At 30.5% G+C, this 19,442-nt stretch overlaps 1 protein-coding gene across 3 annotated transcripts in view; it reads right to left on the bottom strand.

The window, feature by feature from the left end:
- The window catches only part of LOC126736855 (spermine oxidase-like), a 413,704-nt gene that overhangs the window by 8,278 nt on the left and 385,984 nt on the right, over positions 1-19,442 (bottom strand). For all 3 annotated transcript variants that reach the window (XM_050441462.1, XM_050441463.1, XM_050441464.1), the window contains exons 8-9: positions 15,111-15,349; positions 14,384-15,046 (exon numbers count right to left, since the gene is read on the bottom strand). In XM_050441462.1, coding sequence (XP_050297419.1) covers positions 14,384-15,046; positions 15,111-15,349 — 902 coding nt within the window. The remainder of the gene's footprint in view (positions 1-14,383; positions 15,047-15,110; positions 15,350-19,442) is intronic.

Raw genomic sequence — 19,442 nt, 5'->3', positions numbered from 1 at the left:
TAGAGTAGTTTTGAAAATATAATCAAATTTAGATATTTTCATTAAAACTTTGACACCCTATATCTTAGTAACAAAGCATTTTTCGAATATAGTTTACATTACAAACTGATATTATTTTAAGGTTTCCTATCTACGAATAGCGTCTAATTCATCTTCTTTAATTTGCGAAATCATATTGCCTTGTCAAAATGACTTTTTAATAGTAGTATAATATCGATCTGGTTCTTTTTTACAAATAAACTTACATCTCATTTAACAACAACTCTAAATGTATTAGAATTGTTAGTGAGTACATTTACCTATAAAAATTAGGCAACGATAAACATAAGCATTTATCATACCGTTAGATTAGCTGCGTTAAGGTTAAGAATTTGTGCAGACAGCCCACATATAATTGTCATGCCTGTATACTAAACCCAAATATAAAATGTTTTTTTTATAGAGTTTTTAAGTAAAAGTCATATTAAGAGGCCTATAAATAATTTTCGTTAACTATATTCCAATTACGTAAAGAAAGAAAATGAAACACACTAAATGGAGAGCTAACTTCATAGTAAACTCGCTTAAGTAGTGATGTTGAGTTCAAAAGTTTAATTATTGTTTCCTCCACAACCACTAAAAGATCTATTTTGGCTCACATTTATTTATATGTCCCCCAGCATTGTCTCCTATAATACCTTTAAAAGTCAAAAAACTTCTAAGTCAGTGTTGGATTCCGCATTGTATATACAAATTAATATAAGAAGATTTTTTTAGTGTTATCCTGCTTTGTTCTAAGTATTTTTATTAGGTATGATTAGGTAGCGTTTAGTGAGTCTTTATTCTTTTAGGGTACTATGATATTCTGTTGAGAAATTTAATTCTGCCAATAGTAGCTGGAATCAAGTGTGACAGTTGAAATTCCGACTTATGACGTTACTTTCTGCGACCCAATGCATACATAAACACTAATAATAACAGATCTTAAACGATACCAAAGTTTACAGAATATAGGATATACTATATAGTAGATTATAGTATATACTAGCATTCAGCATTCATTGTTAACAAAAATTTATTTCTGTAATTATCTATGTCCAAAAATAATAATTGTTAAAGTTCATAATAGCATTTTGTAAAAACTTGTGTGCCTCATCCGTAAAAATGTATTTGAAGATAACAAATTATTAATGTGTATCATCAACTAGCTGCAAAACATTAATGATTGTAAAATCCCGAGACAGTAGACAGTGGACCCATTTAATGCGATATGGATACAGAAGATTTCATTTTAGAACTTTTCAATAATTTTTTGGACTGGCTTCCAGCTGCATTGAAATATCTGGTAATATTTGAATATCGCATCAGGCATAGCTTTTTCTACTACTTTTTGGTTACAGTTTCTGGTCTTTTACCACCTGTTTTTCTAATAACTACTAGTTTTTTATAATCCTGCAACAATCTCACAACAGAGTAACTGTTTTGAAATTACTTTGTTAGGATATCTGTCTGCATAAATTATTTGTGTTTCTTCCGAATTTCTATCTGCTATTCCGTAAATAAAGCATATTAGACATTTTAGCTTTAGTAAAATTATTTGTGATGGAATAAGTGCTAATTGATAATATGAACTTTGCTAATATTAATAATTTTTCTATAATTTATCATCTGAAAATAAACTTATTTTAGAACTTTAATAATAAAAGTTGAAAAAATTTGAATTTTATTTCCATTATAAATATGATATGAAAAAAAAAGACAAGAAATCAAAACGACGTATTTTTTGTCGCTTAATCTAAAGAAAATATAAAAACTACAAAACAAGTTCTCATAATTTTAATTTAGTTAGAGTAAGCGCCTTATTACTTCAAACAGCTGTTTAAAATATCAACCAAATTATTTCTGGAAAGTTATTATTCATAAATCAACCTTACTGTTACAATTACCATCTGGAGTACTGTAGTTAGATATAAACAGCCTAAGTAAACCTTAATAGTTAGGTAATAATATTATAATAATAATAAGAAGTTAGATCTCATTAAAGCAATTAGTATAGATACTATTTTGTCCGATGATATACCGAGTCCTGTAATGTATGGGTAAGATGTACTCTATTTTATGATAATTGGTATTATCATAACCACAATTATAGGAATATTATTGTGTTCTTTGCTTCTACAGGTATGGAATTAAAAATATGGAATAAAGAGTGCCGACCATAGAAAATACATGTATTCAATCTTTTCCGTCATTGGATATGTACAATTTGTTTGTTAAATTTGAGTGCAAAGTTACCAAAATATTTAAAACATTTTTGCCTACATTTATAAATAAATTTAATCCGAAAGGTGAGTAAATAACATGATTTTGTTCCAGTATTTATCTATAAGACTTTTATTTTTGATATCATCATTAAAATTATTTATTCCTGACTACACAGCTTTTACTGATCATCTACTTGTTCTGCTTTTATCGCACACACTTTCATGTATACAGATCGTGTTTTCGTTCGTTACTTATAGGAAACAGCATAGAGGCGAAATTTTGCAACGTCGCCCGTATACGAGTGCCTGCGACAGAGCACCGCCCCGGCCGGCCCAAGGAGTTAAGGACCAAGGACGGGATTAGTAAACATCTGACTTTCGTGGGAGCTGTGTCGTTTGGCGACAAAATGTCCCAAAATATTACGCGAAAATCCAGGCATTTTTAATATATTTATTCTAATGCGGGTTTTACAGACATGACAATGTGTAAAACCCGCATAGAATTGTAATCTTAAAATGTTTAATATGCTGTGTTTTGCATATTGAAAATTAAAGCGTTATTCTAATAAAATATCAACTCTGATAAAAATATAATAAAAAATCAAAAATAAAACTCTAATAAACAAACTTAACAACATATAATTTTTAAATAAAAGGATCAAATAAACGGCCTTCTTTCGCTAAACAAAAACTTAAGGGTATTATTCACCTACAAATTCCTGTTTCCTGGATAACTTTGTTATTTTACAATATTTTTGAATTCGGTTTTCAGTAATAAAATGTACAAATTTTTTTCAAGAGTTAATAGGTGCTAGTTTTTTTAATTTCTCAAATTTTGATTTTTTATTTAAAAACAAAAAAGATAAATAAAAAAAGGCTTCCATACGTCTCTATATACGTCGATTTTAGAAACATTAAATTGAAAAACCATTTAAAAAAAATTAATATTAAACGTTTGAGAATGGAAATACAAAATTCAGACATTTTTTTACAATTAGTTTGCCGAATAGTCTTGAACCGCCGATTAGTTTAGTATCATTTGGCAACAACGCACGGCCGGGTTAGCATGAATCAAATCAAGAAACGCGCGACGCTTGTTCGGCCCCGATCCGTAGCCGATCGATAGTTCTAGCCGTGACACTGGTTTCGTGGCGTCAAAATTGAAGCCGAGATTTGGTGGCGCACGCCGTACAGTGGAACGACTAAGTGGAGATACCGCGGGACCTAATATTTTACATTTTACAAGATAATTTTTTTTTTTATTATTACGTATTTTTAGGTATATGATAAATGTTTTAAATATTTATTATTATTTATTTTATTGGATAAATATACTTAAACGGTGTTTCAAAATCGTGTACCCTCAAAATACGAAAATTGTTAATTTACCCACCTAATTTAAATACCGAATTTTTATTCTTTTTAAAACTCAAAGCGAGTATCAAAATAGTTTGGTAGTTTAAAATTTTAAATGCGTAATCTTACTATAAACTACAATAATAACAGCAGTAAAATATTATTTCGAATCAACGCAAAGTATGTGCCCCAGCGGCGAAATTTTTGCTATCGCGATGCGGTCGTTGCCTCGCATGATTTCGGCTTCTGTTGTGAGGTATCGATGGAAGCGGGGATAAGTGTCCAGGCTAGAACTATCGATCGGCTACGCCCGATCTCGACGGTATCGGCAACTGGTCAACATGAATTCAATATTATGAAAAATGGAAATGTTGAATTTTCATTTTTATATTGAGAGTAATTAATCGGGAGTTCACTTAGAAATATTTTATTGCGAAGGTGTTTCAATTTTGAGCGCGTTGTTCTTTATACTATTGAATTTTTTACGTTTATTTTTAAAAAAAGGGAAAAAGAAGAGAAGGAAAGTCAAAAGTTCATTATTTTAAACGAAAAAAAAGGAAGCCAAAAAAGTATCGGTTTAGGCCTAGAATGGTTGTAAATATGGAGTAAGAATGCCACATTGGTTTTACTATTTATATATAAATAAAAATAAATGATTAATTTTGAAAAGAAAAAATTATAAAAAGATTAAAGATTTTTTATTTCAAATGTCTACTGCCTGAAATCATAGATCCTAGGCATAAAAGAGGTACGGAGATTCAAAACCCATCTAGAACTTAAGCTATAAATGACAATTTTTGCGTTGCATATGTTTGGTTTTCACCACTTCGTTATATTATAATTTTCATTTTTGTATACTTACATACATAACTGTGTAATATTGTCTTATATTTTATACAGCTTGTTTGAAAACATATACCTACGTCATTATAAGTAGGTAAGTCCATAAACACAAAACAAAACTAAGTAACCTAATGTAACGAGTGATTTTGCATCCCCACATTCTAAAAAAACATGTGTCTCTGAGACAAGTTATTTTGTTTATTTTCTCTTTACACATCAATTTTTCAAGTTATAGCATGTTGAATTTGAAAGTGAGACACACATTTTTTAAAAATTAATTGAATTTTGGGGTTTAATATACTTCGTTTTGTCCTTTTTATTAGATTTTTATTATTGCGTTACTACGTTTGGCACACACACTTATTAATTAATCTTTATTAATTCTAATTTTAGATAAATGTTGTCTTTTCTGTCTTTTTTTTTCATATAGTTGATTTTGTTATAATTAATTTATTTTATGATTTATTATCTTTATTTTACAATTTTTATTTAGATTTTTATTAGGCTGTACTTTATAAATTAATTTGTAATATTAATGTAGTATTGTTTTAATTAAAGTACATTTTACTATTATAATTTTTTTTTGCATTTTGATTGCTAACTGTCTTAGGCATATTTAAAAGTGAGACAAAATTATAAAAAAATTTATAATTCATTCCTTCACTCCCTAAGTTTGTGATACTAATACCACAGATGTAAATAGCTCCGCACAGATGTAAATAGTGCGGAGTTATTTACATCTGTGCTAATACCCTCCTATATAAAAGCATTTTTTATAAATAAATTAAATCCGTCAATTTAAATAATAATAATAATAATAATAATAATAATAATAAGAGGTTTATTAGCCACCAATACAAAAAAAAGCATAATTACAGAAGGTAATATGATTATATACATGGAATTGAATATTAGAATATTAAACAAAGAGAGCATATTAAAAACAATAGGTTATATAAAGAATTTAGTTAACACAAGTAAGGCAACTAAAAAGCCATGCATTCAGACTTCCAGAAAAGAAGGAAACAACTTCCTGGATTCTGTTAAGGCTTATAATAGAAGAAGTGAGAGAAAAAAAAAACAATTCTTATAGACAAACTAAAAAAAAAACACAAATAGGTAGGCATATACTTATGAGGGGAAAAAGCAGTAGGGGGAAAAATGGATAAAACGGAATAAAAAAATTCTTCTTTTTTCTTCTTTTTTTTTTTTAAACAGTTAATTTTTGAATAATAAATGTTAATAGAATATTTTAGGTTGCATTCAGTTAGTTAGCATGTGCGAAGTATTTTAATAAAGAAAGGCATTCATGAAAAATTAAGTTTGATTTAAAAGAAGAAGCTTGGTTTTTAATTTAAAAGTTTTTTCAGTGACAGTCAAATTAATTATTTTGAACTTATTAATCAAATTTGGTACGACATAAGAAAAGGATCGCTTAAAGAGTTCTTTGCTATGGCTAGGAATTGTTAAAAGATTTTTACGTCTTATATTAAGATTATGCACATCAGTACGATAGGTAAGCTTTTCAAGTAAATAAGGCGGAGTTTTTGATTTAAGAATTTTGTAAGAAAAACATAAAATATGTAATATTCGTCTATTGTGCATATTTAGCCAACCTGCTTCTTTTAATTTATAAGAAATATGTTGCCGTCTTCTTATACCAAATATAAATCTTAAGCAAGAGTTTTGAAGTTTTTGAATTCTACCTGAGTCGGAGTTATCGAGACATGGTCCATAAATTGTGTCGCAAAAATTTAACGGTGATAGTACTAAAGCATCACAGAGCAGTTTTTTGATACTTAAGCTTAAAAAATGTCTTTGACGATATATTGTTTTTAAGGCAGAATATCCATTTTTTAGTTTAAGGGTAACATGTTCTTTGAATCTAAGTTTATAGTCCATTACTAGTCCAAGATTTTTTGCAGAGTTTTTAAAACTTATTATACTGTTATTAAGGTGTACATTTAAATTATTTAAAATATTAGTTCGATGATTGTCACTACAAAAAAGAATAGCTGCGGATTTAGTGGGGTTAATCTTTAGAAGTAATTTTTGAGTTTCTATATTTAAGGTATTTAAATCCTCATTTATATATTGATTAGCTTGGACAACATTAGTGTGATGAAATGAATAAAATAGCTGGGTGTCATCTGCATAGCAATGATGCTTACAGTGTAAAATTTTTTTAGTAATTTGTGAAGTATAAAGAGTATAAAACAAAGGACCAAGAATGCTACCTTGGGGTACCCCAGAGGTAACATCCAGTGCATTTGATTTATTGTTATTAAGCACTACTCTTTGTTTTCGATTAAACAAGAAAGAAGACACCAATGCCAACTCAGCAAAACCCATATATTCTAATATAGCCAGTAATATTCTGTGATTTACCATGTCAAAGGCTTTAGAAAAATCTAAGAGAATCAACACCGTAGCTTTATTTTTATCAAGTTCCTTAAAAATATCATCAGTCACTTTAGATAAAGCGGTTGCACAACTATACCCCTTACGAAACCCAGACTGGTATTTAAGAATTAAATTATTTACATTTAAATATTGAACTATTTGATACTCCATAACTTTTTCTAATATTTTTGATAGTATAGGAAGTACAGATATTGAGCGAACATCATTAAATTCAACAGGATTTTTTATTCTGGGCAAAAGAATAACATTGGCTTCGTTCCATTGATCGGGAAAGCAGTTTTGTTCTAAACATACGTTTATAATATGAGTGAGTGGTTGAATTATGGCAGGACAACAAAGCAAAATCAGGGTAATGTTTAATTGATCAATGCCAAATGCTTTAGATTTAATAGATTTTAAGTAATTTATTATTATATCTTGTGTCACCAAATTAAATTTAAATTCAGCCAAATAATTTAACCTATGTTTTTTAAAATACCCAACAAATTCTTCGTCAGGATTATTATTGTTTTTGTTAATATTAGAAAAAAAAATATTAAGTTTATCTACATCTTGCATAAGAGGAGGAAGTTGTATATTTGATTTATTAGAAATATTTAGTTTATTAAGTTCTTGCCATGTTTCTTTGTTATTACATACTCTAAATTTGTGAGCCAGGTATGCTTTTTTTTCCGCCCTAATTGAACTAGTTGCAAGATTTCTGTACTGCTTATAATTTTCCCAATCCTCGCGACTTTTGGTGTATCTAAATTTACGTAAAGCCGAGTTGCGAAGTCTTTGTATAAATCTAATATTAGGAGTAATCCAGGGGCAATATGGTCTAGTTTTACCCTTTACGTTTTTATAGGAGCATGTAAGTTAATTAATTCTAATAAAGATTGAGTAAAAAAAAACTTTATTATTTAAATCGGCCATATTGTACATATTATGCCAGGGAATCGATTCAATATCAGACTGAAATAAACAAGTGTTGATATTTTGTAAATCTCTATAAGTGAAATTATAAATTTGAGGCTTAGGTATATCAAAGTTTATGTTGCAGTAAATTAGCATATGATCCGATATTTCAATATCCCTTATTCCACAATTCTCCACCGACTCTAAATTTGAGAAAAGTAAATCAATTAAAGACATAGTGGTGTTGGATATTCTGGTAGGGTCAGTTATAAGCTGTTGCAAACCATATAATTCAGTAATTTCGCTTAATGATACCTTTAAATTCAAATCTAAAAAATGTATATTAAAGTCACCCAAAAGTAAAATAGACTCATAGTTAACATAAAAGTCGGTCATAATATTTTCAAGACGAGAATAGAATAGATGTATGTCGCTCTTGGGAGGACGATATATATTACCAATTAAAACTTATTGATTATTTACTTTTAATTCGATCCAGACATGCTCAAGATAATCGCATGTTTCCTTAAGAACTTCACGATAGTCGATACATGATTTTACATAAACAGCTATACCACCTCCCCTGCTTAATCGATCTTGCCGTATGAGACTATAATTTTGCAATTCTATGACTTCGTTGGTAACCCCTGTATGTAACCATGTCTCTGAAACCCCAATCAAATCATATTGATAACTATCTACATGTACTTGAAAAATATTAAAATTACTTAAGATGGACCTTGCGTTAATGTGTGCACATGAAAACAGTATTTTAAAGCAAAATAGAAAATTTTTTGTTAAACAATTAACTCATCACAACTCTTTCATTTTGAAAATGATAAATGAATTCACTAAAGTTTGGTAAAATATATCTTAAAAACAGTTAAGTTTTAGGGTTACTGAGCCGAAGACTGCAACCTATGTTTAGTCCATTGTTGTATAAAGTATAATTACATTGGTCTCCATTGTTCAATTATTCTATTAACTACTACTAATAATGAAAACCATCATATTTGAGATGGCTTTAGTATTTTGTGTGGATTCAACACATTCTTTGTGTAGTTCAAAAGAGCTGAAATTCTAAAATCTTGAAATGCAAATGCACTCTCGAATGGCAAATACATTTTTGAAAAGTTAATCCAGGTAATTTCAATTTTAGTGTTACATCCCTCTGAATCAAAATCTATGATGTTGTCGAGAGGTATCCTAGAGGATTCAAAAAATTTAATTAATTTGAAATATGACTTCAACAGTAGCGCTAAGCACTGTTTCGTTCACGTTTTTCTAGGAATAACATTGAACCAAAAAAAATGTGTGGTAATGGATTTTAATTTTTTATTAAAATATAAAACATATATACTCATGTATAAATTTTTGTTGCCTTAGATCTTCGCAAATTTCATTAAAACTACATTTACCCAAAACAAACTTTGTGAAATATAAGAGTCGGGAAAAATGTTTTTCATTACTGGTACAAGAGTGTCACTTTTCTTAAAAGCCAAATTATGTTCAGCAATAAATGCTGAAATTCTTAAATCCACTCCTGCCACTTCATTTCTTGTCAGCAAGAACATCCGAATTTATTTTAAGAGATTTGAGAATTTGGCAATACATTTTCATTTTATAGTCTTACTATACTAATATTAGTACCAATGTCTCTAAACACCTCTAACAGAATTTAAACTAGCCTTAAAAACCAGTTTCAACTTTTTCATTTTATTTTACATTTTTAAAGCCTATTAGCGTGGCATTGAATATCTTTAAAGCCTTTTCTATTGCGTTTCCATTTCTCTGAGTCTGATTCAGACGGCTCGAATGCATTTCGCAGTGAACTTGCCATTACATAAGTTAACTAATAATGTCGTAAGTTGGAGAAGTAAAGCTGTATCAACGTTTACAATATTTTTTTAATGCTAAGTAAAGTATTTTATTATGTAAACTTTGATAAAATAAACAAGTGGAAGTATATTATTATTTCGGAATACTGGGATTTTCTGCACCTGCCGTGAGGTGAAATTTTGAAAATCAGTAATGTTGCAATATGAATTATGAATATTTTTAAATAAATATTAGGAAAAATATGATGTTCTATTAGAGAAAAATATGAATTTAAACTAAAAGTTACGATTATTTATTATGGTATGTTTATTGATTGCTCAAAACTTGCGCTATAAATAATGGTACAATTCATGTTGCATATTATGCTTAAACATACTATTTAATTTTTCATGATCCGCGCTTTTATGCGCGAACTTGTAATGTATTAAGTAATAATGATTTAAAGCGAAATAGCCGAAACTTTATTAATACCCTACGATAAATTTAGGTAATGACCAATAATTGGACTGCTTTCTGCAAAAAGGAACCAACCCACAAAATTAAAAAAATCGAGATATTTAAAAATCTGACGCACCAAATGCCTAAAAATAATCTGCAAAATAGATCCAACCCTCAGTGCAGATGTGGTGACCTCTATTCGCGGCCGATCCAACCAACAAATAAAAATTCCAAATATAAAAATCTCCTAAACAGTTCCAAGTGGGTTGGTTCCTTTTTACTGATTAAATATTCTTCGTTTAAAAAGATCCAACCTACTGGTTCTGTTCAGCAAAATAATTTGACCAGGAATTTGATAAACGTGGTTTTCACGTTTGTTTATGTCGTGTATTATTATACATTATTTTGCGATATTTGATTAGTTTTTTAAGTGTGTAAAGTGCTAGTTCTTAAAGTTATGGATCGCTCTAGGACAAAACGTATCCTATTAATGTCAATGGCTGGAAATAGTAAGGTAATTAGTGCAAATAAATTTGAAGGTTAGGTATTTTAAAAAAATATTTATTTATATTTTTCTTAAATCGCTAGTAAATAATATATGATAGATTATAAATAATTAATATTTTTTAAGTTTTACTTATGTAAACTCTTTTTTTATTTTAAAGAAATAGGGAATTAATTATTTCGTTTAAAAAAAATAAAAAAATGGTTGGTTCTTTTCTGCTTTTTACTTAATCTTTTAAATTTACAGGGTTCTTCTGATGATCAAAACAATATGATGCCTTCTAATAAAGCTTCTAAGGCAGATACTGAAGATCTTAAAGGGTGCAAAGCTCAAGTACAAATAGAAAAGCCGTGTGAGAGCACTAATAAAGTAAACTGATATATTTTTTTTTGTTGAAAAGCATATACAAAAAAATATTTTTTGTGTAGGCTGTTGTATTTGATGGTCAGCATACTGAGTCTGTGATTACGGCACCTGATAATCAAACTATTCCTGAGTTAAATTCTACCAGGGATATTCTAGAATTTACATGCTCCTCCGAAAAAATTCAACAACTTAAAACAAATAATGAAGCTGATCATGAAAACTGTGACCCTAGGATGGTAAAAATTATAACATTTTAAGTTTTTTTTTTAATTAAAAATGTTTGTTTGATGTTCAGCAAGTTGGATTTTTGCATGTTACAGCTGATTGTGTATATACAATTGAACCGTACTACGAACCTTTTCTTTATGAATCAGTACAGAAAAATGAACAGATTTTAAAAATATCGGTTGAACCTGAAGAAGAAACACAAAATTTTGAACCTGAAGGAGGTTCAACAATCTATAATAATAGTGTAATATCAGACATGGTAATGACTAGACCTAAACTCTACAAAGGTAATAAAATATCTGTATTTTTCTAATCCTTTAAGGTTGTTAGAGAGAATCTTCAAGAACCAGCAATACACCCTGCTGCAAATACTGAAGAATCTGTTAATAATCTTGATCAATGGTTACGATTCAGAAAAAGATCCTGAATATTCACCAACATTGTCTTCGGCTTCAGAGTCAACATCGGAAAATGAATTTGATATTCAACAGTTGCAAGATTCTGAAAACGACTTAAACATTTCAAAACAAAGACCGAAAAAGGGTAGAAAAAGAAAATATTTGGATATGAATAGAGAACAAAATAAAAAAGCACGGAACAAAAACGAAGTTCATTTTGATCATAAAGGACAAACTATACAAACAAAAATATTTAATGAAGTTTTTAAATGCAGTTGCTCCAGAAAATGTAATATGAAAGTAACCCTAGACGAAAGAAGACAATAACGCTCAAACTGCCCTAATAGGAGCATTGGTTAGTGAAGGCCCCAAAAAAAGGAAGTATGGACAGAATATTAGATCAAGACAATTTTCAAGACAATATAGGCTAAACAAACTCGAAGTGTGTCGTGAGACCTTTACAAAGACGTTAGGCATTTCAACAAAGAGAGTTAACACGGCATTGGAAAAATTAAGAACTAATGGTAGTATTACTGATAAGAGAGGATCAGAACAAGGAGGAAAAAACAAAATTGATGATGAAAGGAAACAAAAGATAGTTAAACAAATAAAAGCAATACCAAAATACAAAAGTCATTATAGAAGAGAAACAAATTCTAATATGGAATTTTTGCCTCCAAAAATGACACTTCCATTGATGTATAAAAAATACCAAGAAGAGGTTGAAAATCCCGTTAGTTTTGTTACTTGTCGTCGTATATTTTTGTCTAAATTTACTTCAAAATTTAAGTCTTTAAAAAAAGATACATGTAACTCTTGTGATACATTTAAGGCAAACATAAATAATTCTTTAAACAGTAAAAAAGGGAGGAATTAAAAGCAGAACATGAATTACATATAAAAAATTGCAAAATGCAAGAAAAAGGATGAAAGAGGATATGCTTAAAGCAAAAAATACCGATTAGTTTGAGTGTTTGACCTTTGACCTCGAAAAAACCCTACCTTTACCAAGATTGCCAACGGGTATTGTATTCTATGAAAGGCAGCTATGGTTATACAATTTAGGTGTGCACAGTGGATCCGACAATAAAGGATACTTTTACGTTTGGTTGGAAAATGAAGCAGGCCGCGGAGCCCAGGAAATAAGCTCCTGTTTATTTAAGCATATTATGGAAAAAGTCAGCCCTAATGTTAAAGAATTAGTTCTTTAGTCCGACTCTTGCGGAGGGCAAAACCGTAACATAAAGATGGTTTTAATAATGAAAACTTTACTAGAGACTCATACATCTCTTGAAAAAATTTCCATGCGGTTCTTGGTTTCAGGCCATAGCTTTCTCCCTAATGACTCAGATTTCTCCGATGTGGAATGCGCTCTGAAACATCAGCAGAGGCTTTATCTTCCCGATGATTATATTCGAGTTATGAAACAATGTCGCACAAAAAACAAATTTGTGGTCACACGTATGAAATCCTTAGACTTTTTTACAACTGCAGAAATTGAAAAAACAATTTGTAACAGAAAAACGGATATTAACAAACAAAAAATAAGCTGGCTTAAGTCCCGAGAAATTTTAATTAAAAAAAGCCATCCACATTCTATCTTTTTTAAAGAAAGTTTTGAGGACGAGGTATACATTGAAGTAGATATAAAAAAAGGCAAGTTGGAAGACCTAACACCAATACCTTTAAAGAGTTGTTTCTACCTATGTGAGCAAATGGTAAGGAAATTTCTGCTCCAAAACTACAAGATATAAAATCTGTATTACATCTTATACCATAGGATTGCAAATATTTTTATAAAAACCTTAATGGTAGCAAAGATATAGATGACGACGTAGATGGCTTTAGTGGGTAAACAGATAGTAATTAACCAAAATTATTTGTGGCAATTATAAGATGTATTCTTAAAAATAATTAATATAAATATTTAATTAACATATGGTTTTATTATTTTGCAAAAAGGACCAACCCACAAAAACAATTATTTTCTGCCATATTATAAAAAAAACTTAAGCAACCCACAGAACTTAGTAAATAAAAAATATATCTAAGCATAAAATAAGTCAGTAAGGAATTAACTTTAACCTAGAATTTTTATTTGAATACAGAAGTTTTCCCAATTTTTCTTAGTTATGTGATTAGGTGGGTTGGTTCCTTTATACAGAAAGCAGTCCAATTATCCTCACAAAGATAGATAAGCACGATTTCTTAATTGTATCTAGATTTTTGATAAAATAGTGCCTTTATTTATAAAAACGAAAAACCACCGTTTCTGTTTGAGTAAATAATAGCTTCTTAAAAGCGTATCACCGATGGATACAAAATGTAATTAAAGGAGATCGCAACCCCAAACTCGGAAAAAAAGATCTAAGGAGAATTAATTAGATTAGAAATATTTTTGCCAAAGTTTAACCAATTACGTGACTTTTTTTGCAGCACTTTTGTAGGCCCCTCGAAGGAACGAATTACTCGATAAGATGGACTAAATTTTTATTTGGAACTATCTATTTTCAATAATAACATTTTTTATCGTAAAATAAATTTTAAAAATATAAAACATACTACTAAGTAACTCCTAATCATAAACTTTTTATCTCTGATTCATTCTGGATAAAACGTAATAGTGTGCAAGAAATGTTTGATTAAAATAAAAACACAAAGTCAGTCTGAAAAATATAATAGCATGGCGATATATTATTGCAAAATTGTGGTGCTCTAAATTAATCAAAACATTTGTAGCGATGCAATTACATTTTCGCGACTGACTTTTGGTTTTTGTCAAAAATATTTATTTGGCTTCTAGGACAGATATTCTAATTATTACTTAAAAGAAAAGTTCAACTTACCACCAGAGTCTCCCCACCACTTTTCATCGTAAAATAAAAATACTTTGGCAATTGCAGCAAAACCCATTTTTTGGATGTTTGTCATAACACTATCAGATAAAACTTCAGATAATCCCTTAAACTGCTTTAAAACCCCTAAAGATGGAGTTAAGATTAAATGGTCACAAATAACTGGTCCAACATTCTTAACTTCAAGCTGTATTTGTTTGTTATCTTTTACTTTAATAGTGATAATTTCACAATTGTATTGAATACAATTATCAGGAAGAGTATCAACTATAGCATCAACAAGTGATTGATAACCATTCTTGAGATTAGAATGCGCTTCATCATCTGGGCAGCTATATTCACCCCAACTTTTGGCGCTTAATCTTGTTAGGTCTCTACAGGAATTATCAATTACTTGAAATCGAATATGCCAGTCATATAACTCCCAGTATATCTCTGTTTGCTCCTTCGTTAAATCTTGTTCGTCAAGATATTTTTGAAAATTTTCGTCCAAAAATACTTGAAGTGATGGAGGCGGATTGTCAGAACTGACAAGTTTTTCACAATCCGTAAGAATTTTCCCTATTTCAAATGCAATAAGGTCAACAGTTAATGAATCGACAAGCTCACCATTACTTCTAATGTATTGACCTATACCTTCTTCCGATACTATATCTAAAAAAAGGTAAATATGTTTTGAAGATTTAAGTAATAAAATGCTTTAAGTATAAATATTTACCAGATAATAAACTATTCTCTAATGCAAATCTATAGAGAGGATTATCTTTTCCATGCATCCATTGCGCTCCAAGATCCAATGCCTTATCATTTATAAAAATAGTTTCAATCCTCCCACCAGCCTTATCCATGGCTTCGAAAATCTTAAAATCAGTAATGCCATTTTCTGCTAATTGCTTTGCTGCTCCTAGTCCTGCTAGGCCTGCGCCAATTATCACCGTCTGATGATAGGCAATATTGCTATAAAAAATACTCAATATTAGAAAGCATAAAACGACAGCCTAATATACTATTAAAAAAATAGAAAAGAGAAAGAAATAAGAAATAGAGCATATTTGTGATGTGGCCCAACATTGGAAAACTTAAAGTTAAAATTAATTAAAATTAAATAAATCATTTCCTTATATACTCAAAATTGGATCTGCAATACGTAACCCAATAACTGAAAAGTAATAACAGACATAAAATTCATATTATCACCTCTGCATGTATTCCATTAAAATTTCGAGAATGTATATTGCCTTATGTTCCCTACATGCCATCTGGCTTATTACATTTTACAAGAAATTGCTAAGGTCTTAGATTAGATTTACCGCAACATTTTGTTTATAGGATTTAATATTTAACATTAAGCTAGTTTGTTTTTAATTTGACTGATTTATGTTTTTAGTAGCGTAGTATATTATTAACTTTAGACAAAAAATCAATCACAAGATTAGATTAAAAAATAATTTTGGTCAAGAAGTAGTTCTCTTTTGCAGTGAAGTTTTATGATGACTAAATGCAACGTACACAGTTTTCCTCTACTCATAAATATATTTATAAATATATGCTTATGCCCTACATAACAACACATTATAAAAATGTCTCTTCACCCCATTATCCCTTCAACGGAAGTTACATAGTAGAGAAGAAATGAATGTTGGTTGTGATGTATTAGAATTACTAAAAATTATTCCAGTCCTACCAGAATTAGAGTCCATGAATTTTGTTATTTAAGTAGGAGCTAAACTGGAATAACTTTAGAGATTAAACAGTAGATCTAAGAGATTAAAAAAATTCCATCAAAGGTTATTAAAAAAATATTGATAAAACTCAAGGTAAAAAAAGAGGCATATTTAAATTTAAGGAAATTATTATAAATTACATTAAGTGGAGGATGAAAATTAACTAAGTCATCTAATATGGCAGAAAAAAAATGGCAGAATAAAAAAGAGATTGTAAGTTATGGTTTACCTTGAAAATATTATTACTGAAATTATCGTTTAATTACATGGCCTGCATCATCCTTAAATGGTAATAATACCTTCATTTAAAATTTAAATGTCGAATTTCGGATTATTAAACAAATTAAAAATTAGTTGAAAAATTTTAATATTCAAGAAAATTCCTGAAAATGAAATGCAGTGGGAAAAAATTTGTTCTTATCTATTTCTATAAAAGGCTGTGTAAGAAACTAGGTAAACTAAAAAGCATGAACTTTTGATTTGTTTGAAATGAGATAAAAGAAAGGGTATAAAATTTGGGTATTTTAAAATTAATCTTACGTGAGTATTGACAATGCAATTTATTCGGCAAGCTCCACCATGTATACAGCAAGAGATTGAGAGTACCATGAAACAAAAATGTTTACGATTTACTGTATTGACCTATCTAATAAAGATTAAGTTTACTCACCGGGGAACCTCGGTCCCCTTGATTCAGTCATGCCAACAACCATCAATAAAGTTATTTTATGTTTGCTAATAATTTTCATATATACAGATATAATCATTCAAACCTCGCCTATAGGAAATAGTCAATGAGCGTAAGCGAGAGGGGACATATGGAGTCCGCATGAGACAGACAGAGGGCACAATACATGCCGTTTCCAATATGCTACAAATTAATACGTTTCGCAACACTGATATTTCTGCCGCACGGCCGGCTCTCCGCTCATTCATCGAAAAACGAGAAAATTCTTATCCCCACCACACTGCACCGCCAATATGAGATTGCATTTTAAACGTTTAACGTTATTTTTATTCCTAGCGCCTTGCTTAATGTGTTCTCTTGAGGAAAAAAAGCAAATTATCAAGTGGTATTATGCCGGCAGTTCTGTCGATGAAATATCAGGCAGAATTGCATCCACGTTCGACAATCAGCCCATTCCCGTACACAGCACAATTTTTCCAATTATCCATAGGTTTGAGACCTTTGGGTGCTTGCAAAATTGCAGGAAATGCTACGCAAATAAGCAACCACCTATTGTTAGACCGCTAGGCGAAGAAAGAGAGCTTCGAGAGGTTAATATTTGTGCTGTTGCTGAAATTAACTTTCCTTGCAATAGTACAACCATTGCCAAAGAAACGGGTATTGAGCCTTTAAGGGTTAGAAGAATTTTAAAAAGAAATTAGTACAAGTGCTATAAGTTGCAAAAAAACCCAAGAAATTTTCCCACAGGACCATGAGAGACGGATGGGATTTTGCCATGAAGTATTGGAAAGGGTAAATCGGGACGAAATGTTTATTAGTAACATTTTGTTTTCAAATGAGTCCTCTTTCTCTATTTGTGGTAAACATAATCCGTTCATTACAGTGGATTATTCGAGGGAAAATAAGCACATAAGCATACCAACACGTACACAAAACCCTTAAAAGGTTAATGTATGGGCTGGCATTTTAAGTGATTTAATTATAGGCCCTTTTTTATCGATGGAAACCTTAATGCCAACAAATACCTTAATATTTTGAGGGATGAAGTTCTTCCTGCTATTCGAGGGCTCAATATCAATTTAGAACAAGTTTAATTTCAACAGGATGGTTGTCCCGTTCATAACGCATTAGTGGTACGTCCATTTCTCGAAACGTCTTTCCCTGATTGAACAACCAGTGAAAACGGTACTATTAAATAGCCCGCCAGACGCCCCGATTTAGCCCCCAATGATTTTTTTCTTTGGGGATACATAAAAGAACAAATTTATAGGCACGAAAATAAACGGGCTACTAATTTAAAAGAGCTTTGTGTTAAAATTAGGCAAGCATTTAATAGTATCTCCATTGAAATGTTGTCGAACACGAGAAAGTCGTTTTATGATCGATTGACGTACTGCACTGCTAAACAGGGCGGCCTTTTTGAACCTGACATAAGATAATTTTAATTTTTATTTAATATTATCAAATTAATTTAATTTTTTGCTTTATTTTGAATTAATTTTTTTTATTTCCTGTCCAATATTTAGTTAATTTATGCTTACAACATTATTGCAGTCGGTTTTTAGTTTATTTTTCGCTGTTAGGACAGGCAGCAGCAAAGACTCAAACGAAACAAATTTTTTTTTTATTTGCCACAGAGCAGTGCATCCCCGCATGAACGTCTTAAGAATACTGGCAGGTTTCGGTTTCGGGCTTCGGCGGGGTCCGCTGCTTTGAGTATGTTGTCACAACGTTGCCAGACTTACCGCGATATATAATTCCTATAGGCGAAGTTAGAATGATCATATCTGTATATCTTCTTTCTTCGACGACTAGCTAGTATCCCCTAAAATAGTTAAGGCTACCCCAGACGCTTCACTGCCGCTAAGCAGTAAGCATCTCAACACTCAAAAACTAAGATAACATATACCGAGATCTTAGAATCCAAATGTGTCCATCGAGAAGACAAGTGAGGGCCCTCTATAACTCACAAGACCAACTCGAAGGAACTGCGCGCTCAGAGGTCATCCCTGTAGGTTGCTACACAATCAATCACAATCTGGTAATACCTGGCTAAACAGCGACAAACTTTGGTTTACCATAAAACTCTAGCCATGGATTTATACAACAACAATATAATATATTACTTACATGTCGACATGATTTACCTGTGAACAAAACAATCACAACCATTCTAATATCCACCTAGTGGACAAACACCACCACACCTGGTAGACTATGACCACTCTATATATATGGCTCTTTATAAGCCGAAGTGCTAGCACTCACTGCCTCTTTTACTTTTTTAGGTCTCTCTCAATCTCTGCTTATATTATTATTTATATTTAGGGTATAGATTTTCAAGGATGTAAGGTAATTCTCGGGCGGTTGAGACGCTTTTAAACAGGGTGTTTATAAAATATACGGTTATTAAATATATTAAATTACCTTAGGATATTTTACATTCGGCAAACCTGAGAAAAAGTTACCTCCAGGTGGTATTCAAGGCTTCATACGATCAACTGCGATCACATTGTCGTATTTCTTAGTAGAACTTCGCGTAGAATTAGGCATATCTTGTACTCTATATCTGTCGTTGGGCAATACTTTTTTATGAGAGCATATTTAGGACTTAACTTTTTACTTTAACCGTCCGCGG

The sequence above is a fragment of the Anthonomus grandis genome, chromosome 5, assembly GCF_022605725.1.
Source record: "Anthonomus grandis grandis chromosome 5, icAntGran1.3, whole genome shotgun sequence".
Taxonomy (NCBI): domain Eukaryota; kingdom Metazoa; phylum Arthropoda; class Insecta; order Coleoptera; family Curculionidae; genus Anthonomus; species Anthonomus grandis.
This window is presented reverse-complemented; position numbering and strand designations above follow the sequence as displayed.